We start from the raw sequence: 22177 nt of genomic DNA on the forward strand, positions 1-22177 counted from the left end.
GACGAAAGTCAGGCCGAAGTTAGGTTTTTGTCCTTAGGAACATTTTGCCAAGGTTTCCACCTGATCGATGATGAAAGTAAGGCCAAAAATAGGTTTTTGTCCTTAGGAATATTTTGCCAATTATATGTGTATATGCTTTTCTTTTTACTTGCAATCTACACAACACAAAGTAATTGAATTCCTTTTACTTTCACTGTTCAAGTTAATTTACAATTTTGGGGCATACATCCCACATTCTACATTACACTCATGGGTAGTACTTTTTCAGATTACAAACATTCCATGGTCGGGGCAGGGGTCTTTCCTCCTTGTCTTCTAAGTAAAAAGCTCCTACTCCAGCTATCGCAGTTACATGGTAAGGTCCTTCCTAATTCGGTGCCAATTTACCAGCATTATGATCTTTCATACTTCCAATAGCCTTCCATAAAACAAGGTCTCCTGCCATGAACTCTTGAGGCCTCACCTTCTTGTTGTATCCTTAAGCCAACTTTTGTTGATAGTTAGCAAGCTGAATTGATACCATTTCTCTATGTTCTTCCAGGGCATCCTGATTTCCTAGCATATACTCATCATTATTGCTTTGTGTAAAGTCGACAACCCTCATACTTACAAACCAACCTCTATCGGTATGATCGCCTAGGTGCCGTAAGTCATAGAGAAGGGTGTTTCACCTGTTGATCTTTTAGGCATTGTCCGGTAGGCCCATAAAACGTTTGGTAGCTCTTCGACCCAATTTCCCTTTGCACGCTCCAATCTCTTGTTTAAACCATTAACGATTGTCTTGTTTATTGCTTTAGCCTAGCCACTGCTTTGAGGATACGCAGGTGATGAGTACCTGTTGGTTATCCCAAGGCTACCATAGTACTTTCAAAAAATCTTACTATCAAACTGAAGCCCATTATTAGATACTAGTGCCCAGGGAGCTCCGAACCTCGTAATGATGTTCTTCCATACCAATTTTTTCAATAGTATTTGGGCCCTAATTAATTTATAAGTGGGCTTTATCTCAATCCTACCAATTGAGCTATAAACTTCACCTGGACAATCCAAACTAAACCTTCCTCCCTTTATCCCCACTGTTTCCCTCTCTTTCTCTCTAGTAGGGTTCCTCTTTTTCTTAATCTCCCTCTCTCTCTATCTTTTCCAAAATCCCCCATTTCTATTGACCCTCTTCCCCTTTTTATGGTCTCTTGTTAGTGAGGTTATCATCATTACCATCTTCCCACTTCGCACATATTTCCACATCTGTTAGAATCTCAAGGAATCCTCACAACTTCAAAGGATTCTCTTGGAACTTGTTTCAGACGTCAAATAGTGCTCAGTTATCGACCTTAAGTTGACTGTCCCTTTTCCGACTTCCCTTTAGCTTACTAGTTAGTATTGGGCCCAACTCGGCTTACACACAATACAGTTTACCCCGAACAGTATCCTTTGACTCTTGTCCATTTTCTCAGTGGACTAATCCTATCCCTATTGTGCTGGGCCTTGGTCATGTGGGCCATTCTCGGTCCAACAGGCCCAAGCCCTTACATATTTCTTTTGTGTCCTTAGTGTAATATTGGTTTGTTATATAAGGTTTCCTAGAGTTATGGATCAAACATCCTAGTGTAATATAACTAGAAAGCAAATAAGTGTAGGAGAAATAAGAATTAAGGGTGGTATGTGGTTCTATCAAAAAAAAGAAAAAAAGAAAAAAAAGAAAAAGAGAAGAAGAAGGATGGTGTGTGGTGTGTGGTGTATAGCAAAGTGTGTGTAATGTTATAAGTATCGTTAAATTTATTTTATTTTATTGAGAGCTCTTTTATATATTCTATTTGAGTGTGGTGAGATGTATTACAAAGTATTTGATAAGGTATTTTCTTCTTGAGTTTATTAGTGACAAATCTCAACAATTATAATTGGGGAAAAGAGAATTTGAACCCTAGCCACGCCAGTAGAAAACACACAAAATAATAGTGACAGTTAAACTACAAGGCTTTGGCTAATACCTATATACTTATTGTACGGATTCAAAAGCACATGGCTATTAACCTTTAGACATTGAAGAAAGCATATAGCCATGAGCCAAACTTATGTAAACATTAGTCATAAGCTATCAGCCTTCAGCCCCAGGCAAAAGTCCTTTGATCATGTACTCCATCAACTACATGACAAGAAGCCTTGGGGATAATGCCAGCTACAGGTGAGAGACTTCAGTTAGCACATTAGGGACCATTTTACAATTACAAATAATAGAATTTTGGCCATATTCCGGCAAAAGGCTGGTTTGTCAAGAAAGCAACAAATCCTCCCGAGCAACACTCGTATAAGAAGACAACATATTCTGCAATAGGCAATAAGAAATCAACACATTGTCCTTCTCTAATAAGAAAATAATGTATGTCTACAGTGCCTCCCTCCCTACTACTACAAAAGGATGATGAAGGAGGATCCAAAAGAGGTAATTCCATGTAAAAAACTGTGTTATTTTAATTTTAGATTTTCCTTTTCTTTGGCTGTATTTTCCCATTACCAAACACTAGGATCCATGAGCTATGTAAATGTCATGGTAAAAATTTAGTGCCTTATCCATCAAAAATCACCTCATTCTATCATGGACACTTATATAGATGACTTATGAATCATATGCCTAAATACATATGTGGATGAACAAAATTTACTTCCTCCAATCCGATACATGACAAGTTGAAATGACCATCTATAGATACTTCTAATCACATAATTTATTTGAATAATTTCATGAATTTTTTCCTTACAATACACATGGATGGTTAAATAAATCATCAAATAAGGGGAATTCCTTCAATTTGGATGAAAACTTTGTTTCTACGTCAAGACAGTCCTAGTCAAGTTTCAGAGTGAGTCTTTTGTCTAACCAAGAATAAGAAAAATTTAGGTTGGACCTGATTTAAGCCAATTAACCATTAGGCTAGGCAGACTAGTCAATTTCCAATAACAGCCAATGTTGTAGAATTCTGCTAGTAGTTTATTGTCTGAAGCTCCTTAACAGCAAAAATCATTATCCAACAGCAATACCAATGTTGATCTGTTATCAGAGACTAGAAAGCTGGCTACTTGTGCACCAATGAACACTTTCCCGGGATGTTATTGTACTTAACTCTATGAAAGACCCAGTAGAACTAGCAAAGATGAAAGTGAAGCTAACAATCCAAAAAAACAGGTGAGGCAATGTCCAAGGTTGTTGTAGTTATGTCCGTGAATGAAAACGGCAATCCCCTAATGGCTCACAGCTAACTCTGCTAAATAATCCTATCAGTAGCAGACTGGACATATGGTAAATTTCATGTCAAGTCAAAATAAGAGTCTTCCATACAATGACAACCACCTAGTCTTAGTCCTAAAATTTTAAGGCTGACTATAGATCTCAATATAATAGTATCTGACATCCATTGGAAAAGGGAATAATTACAAGAAGAAAAAGTAACTTTGCAAATAAAAAAAATCAAACAGTACAAATAAAATCTTAATTACATTATCTTGAATTCATTTCCACTAAAGAGAGTCTGGAAAATATTTGGAGAAAACAATCTCCATTCAAAGCATAGTTGCCCTGTCAATTTCAAACCCAATGCCATTTATGCAAACATACAAAATTTCCATGCCAAACTAGTGAGTGCTAACTATTTTCAAAGCACTGCAAATTTATGCACTTGAAAAAATTATTGTTCATCAAGGACATAAAAAATTGCACAGCATAAAACCTAAAGAAATTAGATTTTAGAAAGAGAAACAAATAAAAGACCTTCAAAATGTTTTTTAAAAAAAAGTTTTAACTGAAAATGAACAAATTTATACTCCAAACTGATTCATCGGCCAGAATCTAAGAAACAGAGAAAGGATCTAACATAGTTATGCATTCTTCTTTCCTGCAATAGGAACTGCCTTACCCTTCCAGGTCCGGGCATTGGTGTGCGTGCGATGTCCTCTGCAAGGTAATCCCTGACTATGCCTTATTCCTCTATAGCACTGAATATCCTTCAATCTAACAATATCCTTTTTAACTTGATTCTTCTGAAACCAAAAACCAAATTTTGTGAATATTATGATAAATTTTAAACTTCAATTGCTTGATATTCTAGCATTTGTAATTAGAGCAAGTGTAAACCAAATCCTTCTTTTGTTGTACAATAAACTTGTTTACTATCAAATCTAAATAAACTTCATGTAACCCCCAACTAGTTCAAAATTGAGTTAATTTTGCTTCATCAATTACATTAGCACTAGCCTAGATCCTATTTTGCCAAGGTTCAAACACCCCAGAGACTGGAATTTTGGACCATATAGTTCTCTTCCTGTTAAGTCCCTAACAAGATTGTTCTCAATGTTTAGCCTGCTAAGAATTTGGCACGCTAGGGAGCGGCCAATTCCATGAATGTGCTGAAGAGCAGTCTTCAGACGCTTGTTGTCTGGAATCTCTCTCCCTCCTCCTCCGATATTAATGCATTGCAGATGTAAACCATGAAACTGCACAAAGGAGACACCAACATAACATTCAAAACCATAATCGTAAACCAAACATTGACGAAGTCGAAGACCAATATCAGAAACTGTTCCTACTGCACCACGTAAACCAAACATTATAGTATTTGATTCAGCTATAAAGTATAAAGGAGACTCAGGTTTTGCTATAACACTGGAACTGGATACAGTCATACAGATTACAGTCAAAGACGCAGACACAGACAGATACCAATTTTAGTTTTATTTTTTAAGTTTTTTGAACTGCTAATGGGCCAAATCTCTTTGATTGGGAATGGAAAATGGGCTTACCTTGGAAGCCTGGAAATTCTGGACTCAATATATATCGCTAGTTTAGCATATCATATGAAAGCCCAAAGATGAAAAATAGTTAGTAGTTAATGTTAGCCCTAAAATCGTATTGTACGATGCTGTGTATGATATTATGTATAACATTATATTATAAATAACTAGTCGCTAATCCATGTGATACACAGGAAAGCTGCTAAAAACAAGATAAACTCAATATATATATATATATATTGGATCCAAAGCAAATTACAAATTGTCAAGCTTTACAATTAGAATCATTTGTCATTCTCAAAAAAAAAAAAAAAAAAAAAAAAAAAAAAAAAAAACAATTAGAATCATTTGCAAATTAGACTACAAAATTGGGTAAAAGAATCAATTGCATGTTACAAACTATCTAGCTTTTTATTAGTAGCAAAATCACTTGCATGTTCGAATTTGGTCTTAATGGATCAAGTGCAAATCCTTCATCTTGATATTCCAGTATTAGGATAGATGATATGTTTTTGATAGGTAAGAATTAAGATAAATAACAATTACACATATCCACATAACTCAAAAAAAAAAAAAAAATCATTTATTGAAGAACCTCAAAAATGTAAATTTTGCCAAACAAAACATCACATATATGTATAAGCACATGTCTACGTAGCTTTTGAATCATCCAAGTGTAGCAACATTAGAACCAACCTTTAGGCTTCTGCCCTATTTCAAGTGGATCCTAAACAAAGTCATTTTTTCCTTCTCAGTTCTTTTCATCATTCTACAACATAAACATCACAATCAACACGTATACATCTCATAAAATCCATAAACCTTTTTCCTTTTTTTTTAAGAAAAATTTTCCTTCACCCTTCTTAGTTTGACTACAGAAGTTAAAAACTATAATTTAAAGCTAAAAAGTCAAAGTTTACTTCTTTATAGTGTTTCACATAGAGTAGATACAAAACCAAGCTTTTAAAAAGAGTTCAAGTTAATTTCAAAACACAAATAGGTCGAGTTCAATATGATGAAGCAAGAACCTTTGAGAATGAAACTATACATACTTCAAATAATTGGAGACTTGTCAAAGCATAATCTCAGTCATCATTAGAAAGTTTTATTTATTTATTTTTATTTTTATTTTTATCATGAATGATCTCTAAAGTCTAAACTACAAAATAAATTGAGTGGCATCATATTAGGATGATAGACTATCAACGGATTCAGAACTATTGATTTAGAACCTAACGATAATCATTCATATTGACTTCTAAAAGTTCTACAAAATGACAATGTTACAAAAGCAAAAAAAAGAAGCAATGTCACCATGATACATGAAAAAAATGATATACAAAATGCTAAGCACACTACCAAAGTAATAAAATATAAAGGTAACAGTAGTACCTTACAAATAATCTATTTGTTTCTTTAAATATCTTATTTTGATGTCATATCTATAAGCTCAATAAAATTTAGCAGTGTATGATCTAAATCAAAAACCAAATATAGCTTCTTATGAATTAATAAATTCTTCTTGTCTGCTTCTTTCAAATTGACAATTTCAACATTGTGAAGCCTTAGTCCCTATAAAAAAATGTTCAAGCTTAAACGAACTACCATTTGAAACAAAAACAAGATCATCACTATACCTATGCTCCTATAATTCTTAAATAGGAATGGATTTATAAAAAAATATTATATTACTCATTGAAATTTCTTAAAAAGACACAAACATATTATCCGCTATATAAAAAAATCATTAATGTGAACATATATCATATACATTTAAAAAAAAATGAAAATCTTCAAGACAAAGTAAGCCTAGAGTCATATTTATTTCAATGTTTTTTGGGCCAGTGTCAAATTGCTAATCTTGCTATAAAAGATAGATGAAAAAAAAAAAAAATTGAAGTCATATGGACTTACCTCTCCATGTGCAAGAGCAATGGCCGTAATAGTTGCAGTTGACCACATATACGAGACAAATAACTTTTCATTAAGCAATACCCATCAAGGTTTGTAGCAAATTCAAGAAATTTTGTTCAACATGAAGCAAGAACCATCCAAAATTACAATGAAAGAAGTCCTCAACTCAGAGATAAATAGCAGTACAGAAATCCCACTTACTTTGCCTTGAAATAATCTTTCATTAATACCAAGCCATATGTAACTGATAGTAACACCAAAGGCCAGCTAAACATAAAATATACCAAACAAATGAGGGTTCCTTGTTCATGAAAATTGTTCCTTAAGGCTTCCAATTCAAACAAACATTTGGCACTAAAGAACAATACTTTTTACCGGCCAAATTACTTTTGACTACCTAATTGAAATATGTGAATAAAATACACAAAATAGAAAATAAATGAAACACAATTATTTTGCTTTCTAATGATTTACAATCAGAAAGTAAAATTGTTGGAAGCAACCCACAATACATGTAAATAGGGAAAATATAAAGAACATAAGAAAAACTATACTTAACATAGAATTGCGCATTTTCAACATAAAGCAAATCACCTTATTAAATTTTTTATCAAATCCATTATTTCACTATGTTTGAAGTAAAGACATATATAATCTCTAAAGCATAAAATAGCTCAAATTGCGACAAATCCATTATTTTTTCTCTATTTTTTTTTTCTTTTTTGGTTCTGAATTGATGAATCAGAGAGAATATGGTATTATTTGAGTTCAATAGGTTCAATTATAGGCTTCTAAATATTTTCAAGTTATTTTGGATTTGAATTGTAACATGGAACTAATAAAGTAGGGAGAATTGGATTATGCAATGAAGGTAGTTAGGCTCACTCAATTCAGCAACAGATTCTAGCTTCATTCCTATAGCCAAAAGCTCAATTGGAATTCATGGTTAAGTAAAACATCCAGTAATAGCCCAAATAAATCTTATCCATAAAACATAAAACTAAAATTGACCCTAGTATGTTATCAATCCAAAGAGTCAAACCCATATAAGATATTCAGATAATCAAATCCAACACAGTGGTTACTTTCATACTTTAAAAATAATCACTTTTCCACTAAGTAACCCCTGAACTCACAAACTTGATGCAATTTTCAATCTACATATATACAAATTCAATCTAAAATCCTAGATGGATTTTCTTGAGGCCAATAATTGAAATTAATAAAACCCACTACGTGCTCCAAACCCATCAATCTAAGCTAATCATTCGAAAGAAACACTCCCAAACAAAATCCTAAATCATATTTAACAACCAAAAATGGAACCCTAAATCTTATTTAACAATGCAAATTATAGAACAAAAAAAAAAAAAAAAAACTTACCAGGAATGTGTGCAGAGAGAATCTGGTCTGATGGTAAAGTCTTAAAATCAAAAACTTTCTGCCACTAAAGGAGTGGGAGGCTAGCGCCCGTGGACTATAGTTTAGGGGTTTGAGAATTAAGAAAGGCAGAGAGAATGAAAGAGGAAAAGAACCAAAAACAAAACCCTAAATCATATTTAACAGCTAAAATTATAGAACAAAATAAAAAACTTATCGGTAATGTTTGCGGAGAGAATCTGGTTTGATGGTAAAGTCTCAAGATCAAAAACCTTCAGCCACTAAAGGAGTAGGAGGCTGGCGCCCGTGGACTATAGTTTAGGGGTTTAAGAATTGAGAGGGGCAGAGAGAACGAAAGAGGCAAAGAAGGAGAGGGAGTTTATCGAGTGAGGGTAGTCAGTTGGGTTAGCAAGTAAAAAACTTAATAAAATAATTTATTTTTATTTATAAAAAAAATAATTGCTGACGTGGAAAATTGTGAGAGCTTCAAAAGTTTCGGTTATATATATATATATATATAGATGAAGTTGTTTTATTATCTAAAATAATGGTAACATGAATATTTGGACATTATCATATAGTCCTTGAGATGCATAGTATGTGATTTAATCACAGAAGATATAAATTACAAGTTCTTTGTAAACTCAAAACCTTAGTTCATGGTTGGTGATGAAATTGGGCATTTCATCTGTGAAGATTATAACGTGTCAACTAAGATGGTTTGTCTTGATCATGGAAGTAGAGACTTCTAGTTGATATGTTAATGTGTCTTAAGTGTATAAGACATATTAAATTGGACCGCAATGAGATTAATTATTCTATTAACAACTGCCAACTAAATAATAAATCTCATGACTTTAATTTACATAAACTCTCAATCTTGAGAGGATAGTGAACCCGATCATGAAATGTAGGTTGCTTTGATATATCAAGAGTAAGATCTAATTCAATAGTTAAAACCTCAATATGTTGGGCAGCTACATGTAGTGCTAAAGGAATACATATTCTCAAGATGAAATTCATAGTCTCTTTGTAGAGATATAAAATATTCCCTTAAGATTTATGTTTAATGAGTTTGGTTATTTAGAGTGTTAGACCTAACCACTTTAGTAAAGAATTACTAAACTTTATATTTTATGAAATTTGATTTCATAAATATATATGAATAACTTAAAAGATTAAACTGAGTCTTTAATGATCAAGAGTTAGTAATTTTCAAAGTGGCAGTTACATTATAATTCTGTATTACTACAAATATTTTCATGAAGGTGTTAATTATTTAGATAATAAAGTCTTAGGATTTAATTTTTTTAGTAAAGCCTAGAAAGCAATTATATTTATATAATGGTATTAAATATAATTAATGGTAATTTTGGGCTTGTCAAGAGTTGCAAATAAACCCAATGCCCATTGGAGCTAGAGTTTTATATGTCCCTTTGGTCATATCCCAAGCCATACACTAAATTGGGCTAGCCCAATTAAATAATCAGTGGTTTATTTAATAAGAGTTAAGGTAAATTACAACTTACCTACTTGTGATTTGACCAAAATTTAAATTGCCTACTTGTGGTTAATTTGACATTTTACCTACCTGAGGTTTGACTGAAATTTAAATTACCTACTTGGGGTTTGAAATCTCATAATACAAGTGTTCCGTTGGATTCTTTTTGAACTTATTTAATCTTGTCTATATATATATATATATATATTTTGGAGGAGAGAAACATAAAAGTGGAGTAAAATTGCATATTTAGCCATGTTTTTAACAGAAGTGGGTTACAAAACTTTAACTAAGCTAACCTCGGGTGGGTAAAGTGTCAAATTTCAAACTACAAGTAAACAATTTAAATTTTGGCCAAACCATGGGTGGGTAAGTTGTAATTTGCCCTAAGAGTTATTAAATAAAGTAACTGTTTTTGACAGTTAAAAACATACGTACGATTAAAAGAGAATAGTATAGTTTTCTCAAAATACATTCTCTTTTGAACAAGTACGTACATAACTGATTAAGTGACCACACATCTTGGGCACAAGTGGAATTGGGGTGAAGATTGAAGGTCTTCCCAAGTTTGATCTTCTTTTGTTTTGAATTTCCCTACATCAAGGTACGCCTTTCTATACTTTGTTTCTAAAACTCTAGATATTCCATATTATCTCATATGAATGAAGTAGATCCTTCTGTTGCTTTCGTGGTGGGTTTTGTATGAGATGCAAAACCAGTTTTTCCAAGAATTTGTATCAGAGCAAACATCAATATCATGCATGTATAACACATGATTGAGTTTTAGAATCAAAGAAAATTGTTTTCTTGGTGTTTCAAAATTCTGCAGTAATTTTTCTGTATAATATTGTTTTAGATTTATTGTGCAATAAACCCTGTGTGCATTGATTAATATATGCCATGTTTTATATATATATATATTGGTTCGTGTTATTCCATGAAGCCCAGATCATGTCTCTTAGTTATGGTGCCGTATCTTGATAGTCTTTTTATTAGCAATGAACACATATCTGGATATATAGATAATATTAGAATTTGATGTGTCGTGCTTATTGTATTCTTGGAATCCTTTGATATATTATTATATATATGGATTCATACACATGAACGTATATTGCTAATATTAGAATTTGTTGTGTCGTGTTTTTTGTATTCTTGGAATCCTTTAATATATTATTATATATATGGATTCATACACATGCAAATTACATAAGCTATTCAACTATTACTTTGCAGGTATATTAGTTAATGTTTTTCGGCATTGACAAGTATAACTGATATGGATGCTGTGATGTTATTTTAGAAGGATGCCGAATTGTAACTTTATGACTATAGTATCTGTGAAATTAAGTTTTGAACTCAATCCCACTTAATTATTATTTTAGGGATTGTGTTTTTGATCATGCAAATTAGTGTTGATCAAGTGTTAAAACATTGATAAAGTGCAAGGCCAGGTGTGATAAGATTACACATGATTTCTAAATAAAAACCTTTCTTTTAAAATTTTTAGTGGGAGAAAGATTCAAGGGTTGAATTTGCACCTCACCTTGGCGTATATGCTTTGCTCCTACAGAGGGTGTTTAATTCATGGTACTACAAATTAAACTTCTTAATGATGGATGATGTGTGTTTTTACATTGAGAACGATCACGCTATCGTGGAGTTACTTGGTGACTCACATAAAGTCTAGACAATGGTGTACACTAGACTAAGCTTAATGTTAGCCTCCCTATGAAGCTATGTCATTATTACTTAGAGACTAAAGGGAAAACGACATATTATTAATGTTTGGTAAGAGTTATCAAGATAGCACTAGTAATGAGAATAGTTCTTAATTAATCATAATATTTATTATTTACTTGCTACCAAGGAATTTTAAATATGGGATTGGGTTGTTGTTGCATATTCTTATATTATGGTTTTGTTAAGGTTCCATACTATGTGCTTATATGCTAAATTGATAATATCCTGTTTACTTATTGTATTCATTTTTATTATTTTCAGATTTAATCATGGCATCTTTCAGATTTAATCATGACTGGACCTAACTATGTTGACTGGAAAAGGAATTTGGACATTGTTCTTATTGCTAAAGAGCACAAATTTGTGCTTAGTGAACCATGTCTAGACTTTGCTACATTAGATGCTCCTTCTGATGAGAGGCAGCAATATGATCGTTGGCGGAAATCTAATGAGATGGCTAAGTGCTATATCCTAGCATCTATTTTAAATGTTCTACAGCATCAAATGTAGGATGTGGAACTAGCTTTAGACATTATGTTTAGTTTGAACGAGATGTTTGGTGAGCAAGGCCATTCTGCTAGGCAAGACACTATGAGGCTTCATCTAAATACCAAGATGGCTTAAGGGACTCAAGTTAAGAACATTGCCTTAAAATGATCTCTTATCTACATACACTAGAGGTTTTAGGTGTTGATTGATGGAGAATCCCAAGTGGATATGATACTCCAATACCTGCTAGAGCCATTCAAAGAATTTAGACTTAATTATAATATGAACAAAAAGATTTATGCTTTGTCTGAATTGATGAATGAATTGGTGGTAGCGGAAGGCATCCTTGTGAAAGCTAGTGTTGATACTAATATGGCTGAAACATCTTCTTCTAAGCCTAAATCGAAAGGCAAGGGTGGTTGGAAGAAGAAGAATTTCACCAAACAAGAAGGTAAGCAAGTTGCCTTAAGAGTTGCCAATAAGGGAAAGAAGAAAGCAAAGGACTACACCAAAGGAAAATGTTTCCATTGTGGTGAGAAAGGTCACTGGAAGAGGAACTGTCCAACATTCTTAGCTACTACAAAGGTATGACAAGATCATTCCTTCTTGAAATTTGTTTGGTACAAAATCCCACAGATTCCTGGTGTGAATTCAGGATGTACTAATCATATTTGCAATGTTTTGCAGGGGTTTCAAGAGACCAGAAGGCTGAATGAAGGGGAAATGTTTTTTACTTTGGCTGATGGGAGCAAAATTCTAGTTGTAGCATTTGGGGTGTTTAATTTGTGTTTTGGTTCTAAGGTTTTAATATTAGAAGACTGTTTATATGTACCTAATGTTTGTAGGAATTTGATTTCTACAACTTATTTAGGTAGACATGGATATTGTGTTATCTTAAAAGACAATGTTGTAATTAAGAAGGATAAAGTGTTTATTTGTTCTGGCAATATTGTTGATGGTCTTTATATTTTAACCCCTGATAAGCATGAATTTTACAATTCTGAATTAGATGGTAATTCACATGTAAAATCATTAAAGAGAAAGTTTCCTTCTACTAGTGATGCATATCTTTAGCATTTGCGTTTAGGTCATATTAATCCAAATAGGATTCAAAGACTTGTGAAAGATGGTTTTATAGAAAAATTGGATTTTGATGAATTCACAGTTTGTGAATCTTGTTTGGAAGGTAAAATGACAAAAAGACATTTCAATGCAAAAGGGCATAGAGCCAATGAACTGCTAGAGCTAGTACATTCAGATGTATGTGGTCCTATGTCAACCCAAGCAAAAAGAGGATATGAGTATTTCATTACTTTTACAGATGATTACTTTAGATTTGGTTATGTGTACCTAACGAAACAGAAGTCTGAAACTTTTGAAAAGTTCAAAGAGTTTAAGGCTGAAGTGGAAAATCAATTAGGTAAACACATAAAGGTCATTCGATCTGATCGTGGTGGTGAATACCTTCTTGGGGATTTCAAGGACTACTTAACTAAAAATGGGATTATATCTCAGTTGACTACATTTGCAACTCCGTAACAAAATGGTGTGGCAGAAAGAAGGAATATGACTCTTTTAGAAATGGTAAGGTCTATGATGAGTTATTCAACTTTCCCTATTTCTTTTTGGGCTTAGGAACAACAATGCACCTTTTAAATTTAGTTCCATCAAAATCTGTTCCCAAAACACCCATGGAATTGTGGAGTGGGTGTAAGCCTAGTATGAGATACCTCCACATTTGGGGTTGTCCAGCACATATGCTGAAAGGGAAGCCTGATAAATTGGAACCAAAATCAGAAGTGTGTTATTTGTAGGTTATCCAAAAGGAACTAGGGGTTATTTATTCTATTGTCATAATGATAACAAAGTGTTCGTTAGTACCAATGCCAAATTTTTGGAAAATGACTATATGAATAATTTTACTCCTAGAAGTAGACTTGTCTTGACTGAAATGAATGAACCTATAATTGATCAATCAATGGATGAAACTAGGGATGATGTGGTTGTATTAGATTCACCACAAGATACTACTCATGAGATGACTAGTACACTAGAACCTCGTCGTAGTGGAAGGAGTATTAGGGCACCTATAAGATTTACACTTCTGGGAGAAACTTTTGAAGCTATCTCAAAAAGGCCTGAATCTAATCCTTACACTTATGAAGAGGCAATAAAAGATATAGATACACATCATTAGGTCGAAGCTATGAAATATGAATTGGATTTTATGTATTCCAATCAAGTTTGTGATCTTGTAGAGGCACCTAATGGCATTAAACCTATTGGTTGCAAATGGGTCTACAACAGGAAGAGAGGGGTAGATGGAAAGGTTGAAACCTTTAAGGCAAGACTAGTGGCGAAATGGTATACACAAAAAGAAGGCAGTGATTATGAAGAAACTTTTTCGCTAGTAGCCATGCTTAAATTTATCAGAATTCTCTTATCCATTGTTGTTCATTTTAATTATGAAATTTGGCAAATGAATGTCAAGACTGCTTTTCTAAATGGCAATCTTGAAGAAGAAATTTATATGAAGCAACCAGAAGGATTCATAACAAAGAACCAAGAGCATATGGTATGCAAATTGAAAATGTCCATTTATGGACTTAAGCAAGCATCTAAGTCATGAATTATTAGGTTTGATCAAGTAATCAAATCATTTGGTTTTGAACAAAATCTTGATGAAGCATGTGTGTGCAAGAGACATCAAGATAAAGTAGTAATTTTCCTAGTGCTTTATGCTGATGGCATCCTCTCATTTGGAATGATGTAGGCATAATGTCATCGGTCAAGATTTGGTTGTCAAGCCAATTTGATATGAAGGACTTGGGTGAAGCAAGCTATATCATAGGGATCAAGCTTTGGCAAGATCGAAAGAATAAGATATTAGGCTTATCTCAAGCTGGATATATAAATAAGATTCTAGCAAGGTTTAGCATGCAAAACTCTAAGAAGGGATTACTTCCTTTCAGGTATGGAGTTCCTTTGTCTGATGACCAAAGGCCTAAGACTTCTGAAGAGGAAAAGATGATGAGACAAATTTCCTATGCTTTAGCAGTGGGAAGTCTCATGTATGCCATGCTATGTACTAGGCCAGACATTTGTTATTTAGTTCGCATGGTTAACCGATATCAATCAAATCCAAGACCAAAACATTGGGAGACTGTAAAGCATATTCTCAAGTATCTAAGGAGAACAAAGAACTATATGCTTGTTTTCCATTGTGAGGATTTAATACCTATTGGTTACATAGATTTTGATTTTCAGTTAGATCTTGATTTTAGAAAGTCCATCTCAAGTTATGTGTTCACCTTGGGAGGTGGAGCCATTAGTTAAAGGAGTGTTAAACAATCTTGTATTACTGACTCCACCATGGAAGTTGAATATGTTGCTACTTGTGAAGCAGCAAAGGAAGTTGTTTGGCTTATGAAATTCCTTTCTGATCTTGGTGTTATGAGAATGGAACAAGTTTTAATCACATTTTTTTTTGGGTGAAAATAGTGGAGAGTTGCACAATCCAAGGATCCAAGGAATCACAAGAAAGGAATGCACATAGAAAGAAAGTATCATATTATTCGACACATTGTGACTCGAGGAGTTGTGGTAGTAGCAAAGATTGATGGTGCAAATAATTTGGCAGATCTCTTTGTTGAAGCCTTACCCTAGAGGATCTTTGAGTCACACTTGGAGGGAATGAGAGTTAGATTGGTACGCAATAGTCTTTAAGGGCAAGTGGGAGATTGTTAGGATTAGTGCCCTAAAATCCTATTGTACGATATTGTGTATGACATTATGTTGTAAATAATAAAGTTGTTTTATTATCTAAAATAATGGTAACATGAATATTTGAAAATTATCATATAGTCCTTGAGATGCATAGTATGTGATTTATGTAATTTAATCATAGAAGATATAAATCACAAGTTCTTTGTAAATTTAAAACCTTAGTTCGTAGTCGGTGATGAAATTGGACATTTCATCTGTGAAGACTATAACTGTCAACTAAGATAGTTTGTCTTGATCATGGAAATGGAGACTTCTAGTTGATATGTTGATGTGTCTTAAGTGTATAAAACATATTAAACTGGACCACTGTGAGATTAATTATTCTATTAACGACTGCCAACTAAATAACAAATCTCACGACTTTAATTTACATAAACTCTCAATCCTGGGAGGATAGTGAACCCGATCATAAAATGTAGGTTGTTTTGATATATCAGGAGTGAGATCTAATTCAACGATCAAAACCTCAGTATGTCGGATAGCCAATTGTAGAGCTAAAGGAACACATATTCTCAAGATGGAATTCATTGTCTCTTTGTAGAGATATAAAATATTCTCTTGGGTAGCCACATGTAGGTCTAACCACTTTAGTAAAGAGTTACTAAACTTTATATTTTATGAAATTTGATTTCATAAATATATATATGAATAACTTAAAAGATTAAACTGGGTACTCAATGATCAAGAGGTAGTAATTTTTAAAGAGGTAGTTATATATTATAACTTTGTATTACTACGAATATTTTCATGAAAGGGTTAATTGTTTAGATAATAAAGTCTTGAGATTTAATTTTATTAATAAAGCCTAGGGTGCAGTTATATTTATATAGTGGAATTAAATATAATTAATGGTAACTTTGGGCTTATTAAGAGTTAACAGATAAGCCCAAAGTCCATTGGAGTTAAGAGTTTTATTTGTCCCTTTGGTCCCATCCCAAGCCACACACTAAAATCCAATTGGGTTGGCCCAAAAGGTTAGTCCAATTAGATAATTAGTTGTTCATTTAATAAAAGTTATTAAATGAAGTAACTGCTTTTGACAGTTAAAAACGTATGTACGATTAAAAGAGAACAATACAGTTTTCTCAAAATACATTCTCCCTTGAACAAGTGCATACATAATTGATTGAGAGACGACACATCTTGGGCACAAGTGGAATTGGAGTGAAGATTGAAGCTTTTCCCAAGTTCGATCTTCTTTTGTTTTGAATTTCACTGTATTAAGGCATACCTTTCTATACTTTGTTTCTAAAGCTCTAGATATTCCATGTTATTTCACATGAATGAAGTAGATCTTTATGTTGCTTCTACTGTGGGTTTTGCATGAGATGCAAAACCAGTTTTACCAGCAGTTAATTATGTAATTAGTTTAATTCAGTTCCACTGTGAACTCAATTGCTTAATTAGTTAGATTAGAAACCTTTTTTTTCTAGTTATTTTACTGTTGATTTGATAAATTTGCAATCGTTTTCTTGCAAAACAGTAAGCAAGAATTCTGGTTTATGGAACTTTCCAAGTGAGAAAGAACTTATTTATTTATGAACAAAGTTTAGCTAGAAAATTTGTTGTAGTCTAAGACTACAACCTTACTCAATAAAATAAATATACCTTATATATTTTGAAAATTTAACTGTTGAATTACATGTTCTTTACACTCTTAATACGCATGTTAAATTTTGTGTCAATCATATATTATTTACTATATGATTTATAAGCTTATATTTTATACATAATTTTAAACTACAAAAACTTGTAATTTAAACAATTTATTAATAACATAGCTATTGATCTTTAATTTTCTAGAAATTTTGCAAGCATGAAGAATATAAGAAGAACATGTAATTTAATGGTGAATTTGTCAAAATTCACCACCAATAAAAAGATATTGAATAAGATTGTAGCCTAAGGCTACAATCAGCTAAATTTTATCCTTCATTTATTTTCAATTTAGCCTCTATTTGCAAGTTTGTTGTAGAATTTTCCAGTTCAAAAAAAAAAAAAAAAAAAAAAAAAAAAAAAACACTAATGACTACGAAAATCACACTTAGTTAAAGTACTCAGAACAATTGATGCACATTAACCTTAGCTAATTATTAATTTATTAAGTCTTGTGGACTAAAACTAGTGGCATCCACTCCATATTGGCATATTCCATACGCATCTTTCTTTTTTTAATTAACATCACATTCATGCTTCAATTCAAATCAGAAAAATTACATTTACATTACAGTATGACATTGACATTATTATATGATATATGATGATACCAATACAATTTACCTACAATCACCCCTAATATCTACCGGCTCCCAGCGGCTCCATTGCCATTGGCAGCATGATTGTTCCCGTTGTAAACGTTAGTGTCACGAACCCCATTAGACCTGACTTGGTCTGTTGGATACCTAATACTTCCACCAAATCCAAATCCAAATCCAAATCTGAATCCACTGTTAAAATTGGCACTAGCAGCACCATTAACACCACCACTGCCAGCACCAAACCCAAACCTGCTAGCTCCAATTGAAGTAGAGCTACCCCACCCAAACCCAAACCCACCACCATTAGGACTAGAGCTTGCACTAGAACCAAAGCCAAAAGTGGTGCCACCAGAGCCTGAATCAGTCCCCCAATTGTAGTTCCAATTTCCAGCAGGAGAGATAACGCCTCCACTTCGAAAGTCCCACCCTCCATTCGGATTCGGACCACCTCTGCTTGCCATGATTATTGTTTTGGTTGTTTTTTTTTTTTTTTTTTTTTTTTTAGGTGGGATGTGTTGGTGTTGTCTGGATTTTTTCCTCTGATGCTCTTCTGAATATCTAGGAGAAGTAAGCGAGTGGAGAATGAGAAGTTAGGCCAAAAACAAGCCCTCCATAACCACCTATTTTTCTTATCTTAATTAGCAAATACTTTGTCCAAAAGCAATGATAATGATTTTTGGTTGGGAGGAAAGATACGTGTTTTAGGAGGAAATGTATACTTTCTTATCTTTATTAGATAACTACACTCATCGCTTTGCGCTCGGGTCTTTTTTATTTTTTATTTTAGATTTAGGGAAATAATGTTTAAAAGTTAGATAGAAATAGTGTCCAAATTTTTAAGATATTTCTCTACGTAAGAATTGATAAAAGTTTGAAAGCCTAAAACTTTGAAACTTTAAAAAAAATGATAAATTACTCTTTTAACCAGTTTAAGTTTTTAAATTTAAAATTATTTAACTAAAAGACATGGGTATTTTAGAGAGTAAAAGAATTTTTTAGAATATTTTAATACGTAAAATATTGAAACCCAAATAGAGAATTCTGTTATTAATAATACTAGTCGTGGACCCGCGCGTTGCGCGTGATAATTATTTTTATGGTGGTTTTATTAATTTTTTTTTTTTTACAATTTAAACTAATCTAATAATGAGTAATGCATTTCGTAATTATATTTTTATTTATCATAGTAACAATCATATATGTAACATAGGAACAATCTAAAACACCAAAAAAATGTAAACTAAAAAAAATTAATAAAACTTAACAATGATTAATTGAACCAATATTATGATAAAATTTTGTTTTTAATAATCTATTAAGGTTATTTTCTTTTTAGAAATTATAATTTCGGCCACCCAAAACATATTATCAAATAAACAATTATTGTATATATACAAATTTTAACTTTTGCAATTTGTCACATATACAATTATTTTCGTTTGGCTAACCTTTGCTTTTTTTTAAGTGAATGGCATTATAGAGTACTTCTAATACAACTATTAAAAGTACTTTGTCCACTACAAAGGATTAGAAAATAAACAAAAATTAGTAGAGTCTCATAGTTTAATATCCTAATTGAGCACTATAAAAAATCATGTTATGTAACAAAATAAATACCAAATTATCCAAATCATGCTATGTAATAGAATAATATTATATTTTTATACGCTATATTTAATTCTTTAGATCGCAATAGGATAACATTTAACAATCAAAGAGAATAAAAAATAAAATAAACAACAACAAAAATTTAAAAAACAAAACTAAATCGCATTAACCCAAAATAGAATTTTAAAGAATATAAAAAATTATCAACCTAAAGTAGAGATGCAATAAAAATAAAAAAATCCACCAAAAAATTGAGAGAGAGAGAGAGAGAGAGAGTACCTTTTTTTTTTGTGAGGAAAAACTATGCATAGAATAGAATAAATAGTGACAAATTTATAGTAAGATGGTGTGAATAAGAAGAGATAAAAATAAAGGAAGATGAAGGGAAAAAGGAAGAATGATATTAATGTAGACGGTAGTGGGGAGATGAAAAGGTAAGGGTGGGAGAAAGATTGAAGAAGTAGTGGGGAGATGAAATGGTAAGGGAGAGAGAAAGGTTGGAGAAATGTAAATATTAAAAAAGAATGTTAAAAACAATTATAGGAAAATTGAAAAAAAAAAAAAAAAAAAAAAAACCTAAAGCTTGAAAGGCTTCAACTTTTATTTTATTTTATTTTTCCTTTAAACTGAAAAGGCTCACATAAAACCCTAAATCTGAACTGAAAAGGTTTTGGATTGGACTTGATAGTGAAACTAAATAAATAAGAGGTGGGCTAGATTAATTATACAGATTTATTATATGGTGATAGTGGAAGTAAATAAATAAGTAGTGGGCTGGATTTATTATAAGGTGATAGTTGAAGTAAATAAATAAGTAGTGGATTGTATTCATAAGGCTGAAAATTGTAAAAATCATTTTAAAATTGTAGGACAAATTATATATATATTTTAAAAATGACGTGGCAGCTGATGTGGCGCAACATGAAAGCAGCAGCATTAAATGCTATGCTTCAGCTTTTAGTAATATATAGATATAGATTGGTATATAGGTGACCCACTTGTTTGACATTGGCTTCGAATGTTTCAAGTAGACTTTTTTTGGGGAGGGACCCCCGCCCGGGGGGGGGGGGGGGGGGCGGAAGGGAATCAAATTAAGGCTATGACAGGTATGTAATTGCATGTTCATGACATAATAGTTTACATAATTTGCTTGATTTTCCAAAAGTTTGCAATTCAATTGATACCAAAAAAAAAAAAAAAAAATTGATACTTCTTAGTATTTTCTAAGGAGACATTAAAGTTTAAATCCCTCCTTCATAACTATTGAATAATAAAAATGGATTCAAGTTAGTTTAACTGGTAATATTTTTTGTTCTTATAAGATTGAAATATTATATAAAAAAAACTATTGAATAATAATAAATAAATAATTGCTTGATTTCATAGGGTAACTGGGTAACTGGGTAAGTCCGACCTTTTTGTAATGCTATTACACATTGTGACATAGGCATAGCCGTATAGCTAATTGGTTTTTAGATCGAGCACTGTTTGTTACACACATCACGCGTGTAATAAGTTTTAGCCTTTTAGTTTTAGGTGTTCCTAGTGTTTGGATCATCGGATTGGAAGCCAACGCTATTGCCAGTAAGAAGCGTCTTCAAAATGATCTTAGATACACAAAAAATTGGTGAGTAGCAAGTTTTGTTGCTTCATCAAGGGAGTCTGAAGAATTGGTCGATTAATTGGGCTCAAAAGTCTCGACTCCATCACACCAATTGCTCATCCCTAGAACTTAGAAGCCTAGTTCGGTTATCCCATAAGAAAGTTGGGCGTTCAATCCTTATTGGTCCAATAGCTATTGTCCACTAACTGTGTTCCATCCATCAAAGTGTTACGACGAATGCCTACAAAATATGAACTTCTTAGCCCTCCGTCATACTCTGCACTTGATTAAGTATTTTAGCTTATATGGGGTGCCTCGTGTAATGTTGTTGGGCCTGTTTCACTTTCAATTTTGTTCAAGTTCAAAGTTCAAACCAACAGATCGTGGAAGTTTGCCACTCTTTTAGGTATGAAAGTTTGCAACTCTTTGAATGTTGCCTGATGGGTGTTTCTTAAATATGATTTTCATGAATTGCTTGGGAGTAAATGAAAAGGTTCCAACAATCAACCATATTGATCAAGTTTAAAATATTTATGTAATAAATTGAAAAATGACATATTTTCAAATAGTGATGCTAGAAATATTACAAATTTTAGTACATAATCTTTACAAACTAATATGACATCATTTATTATATTGTTAAAATCCATCGGGCACAATCATTGACACCTTAATTTGTAGTGTTATAAAATTTGTGATAGTTTTAGTATTCCATTTTTAAATTTTGTAAATTCATTATAAATATGTGTTTCCTTGTAATGTGTTATGAATTAAGTGAATAAAGATGTCATCCTTTGAGCTCATGTTCCGTGAATATAGGCTACATGGCCAAACCACGTAAAACTCTCATACTCTCATGTTTTCTCTTTTTTTTTTTCCCTATCACTCTATCACAAATTTTGACATGGTATCAATTGGATAAATTAGGCCTTTGTTTGAATCGATGTACTCAATGTGGAAATCCTCATGTGGAGGGGAGAGTTGCGGTGAGTTATTACTTTTCAACAATAATCATTACTCTCTCAGTTCTTCCACATCGAGTGCTTGGTGATGTGTGAGGTGTGTGTATGTGTTATTAGGGTGACATGTGTGTGTCTTTTTATTTATTTTATT

The 22177-nt window shown here is 32.5% G+C and overlaps 2 protein-coding genes across 2 annotated transcripts; both read right to left on the reverse strand.

Annotated features, from left to right (window-relative positions):
* Positions 1 to 1919: 1919 nt before the first annotated feature.
* On the reverse strand, positions 1920 to 5059 carry LOC112035900 (small ribosomal subunit protein uS13m). The gene is made up of 4 exons (XM_065782728.1): positions 4299 to 5059; positions 4127 to 4179; positions 3909 to 4032; positions 1920 to 2323 (listed from the first exon to the last, which is right to left on the reverse strand). Exons 1-4 carry the CDS (start codon positions 4672 to 4674, stop codon positions 2223 to 2225), a joined length of 654 nt encoding a protein of 217 aa, XP_065638800.1. The 5' UTR covers positions 4675 to 5059; the 3' UTR covers positions 1920 to 2222.
* A 12835-nt stretch (positions 5060 to 17894) lies between these two features.
* On the reverse strand, positions 17895 to 18314 carry LOC136071441 (putative glycine-rich cell wall structural protein 1). The gene has a single exon (XM_065782740.1). It carries the CDS (start codon positions 18312 to 18314, stop codon positions 17895 to 17897), a length of 420 nt encoding a protein of 139 aa, XP_065638812.1.
* Between the last annotated feature and the right edge of the window lie 3863 nt (positions 18315 to 22177).

The sequence above is a fragment of the Quercus suber genome, unplaced genomic scaffold (genome assembly GCF_002906115.3).
Source record: "Quercus suber isolate HL8 unplaced genomic scaffold, Cork oak 2.0 scaffold_312, whole genome shotgun sequence".
In the NCBI taxonomy this organism is placed as follows: domain Eukaryota; kingdom Viridiplantae; phylum Streptophyta; class Magnoliopsida; order Fagales; family Fagaceae; genus Quercus; species Quercus suber.

Coding starts and splice junctions, on each gene's coding strand:
- LOC112035900 (XM_065782728.1), bottom strand. CDS start 4,674: ATGACTGTATCCAGTTCCAGTGTTATAGCAAAACCTGAGTCTCCTTTA. Junction 4,180..4,298: donor AACAGGAAGAGAACTATATG/GTCCAAAATTCC, acceptor GGTTACATGAAG/TTTATTTAGATTTGATAGTA. Junction 2,324..3,908: donor CAATGCCCGGACCTGGAAGG/GTAAGGCAGTTC, acceptor TGCCTATTGCAG/AATATGTTGTCTTCTTATAC.
- LOC136071441 (XM_065782740.1), bottom strand. CDS start 18,314: ATGGCAAGCAGAGGTGGTCCGAATCCGAATGGAGGGTGGGACTTTCGA.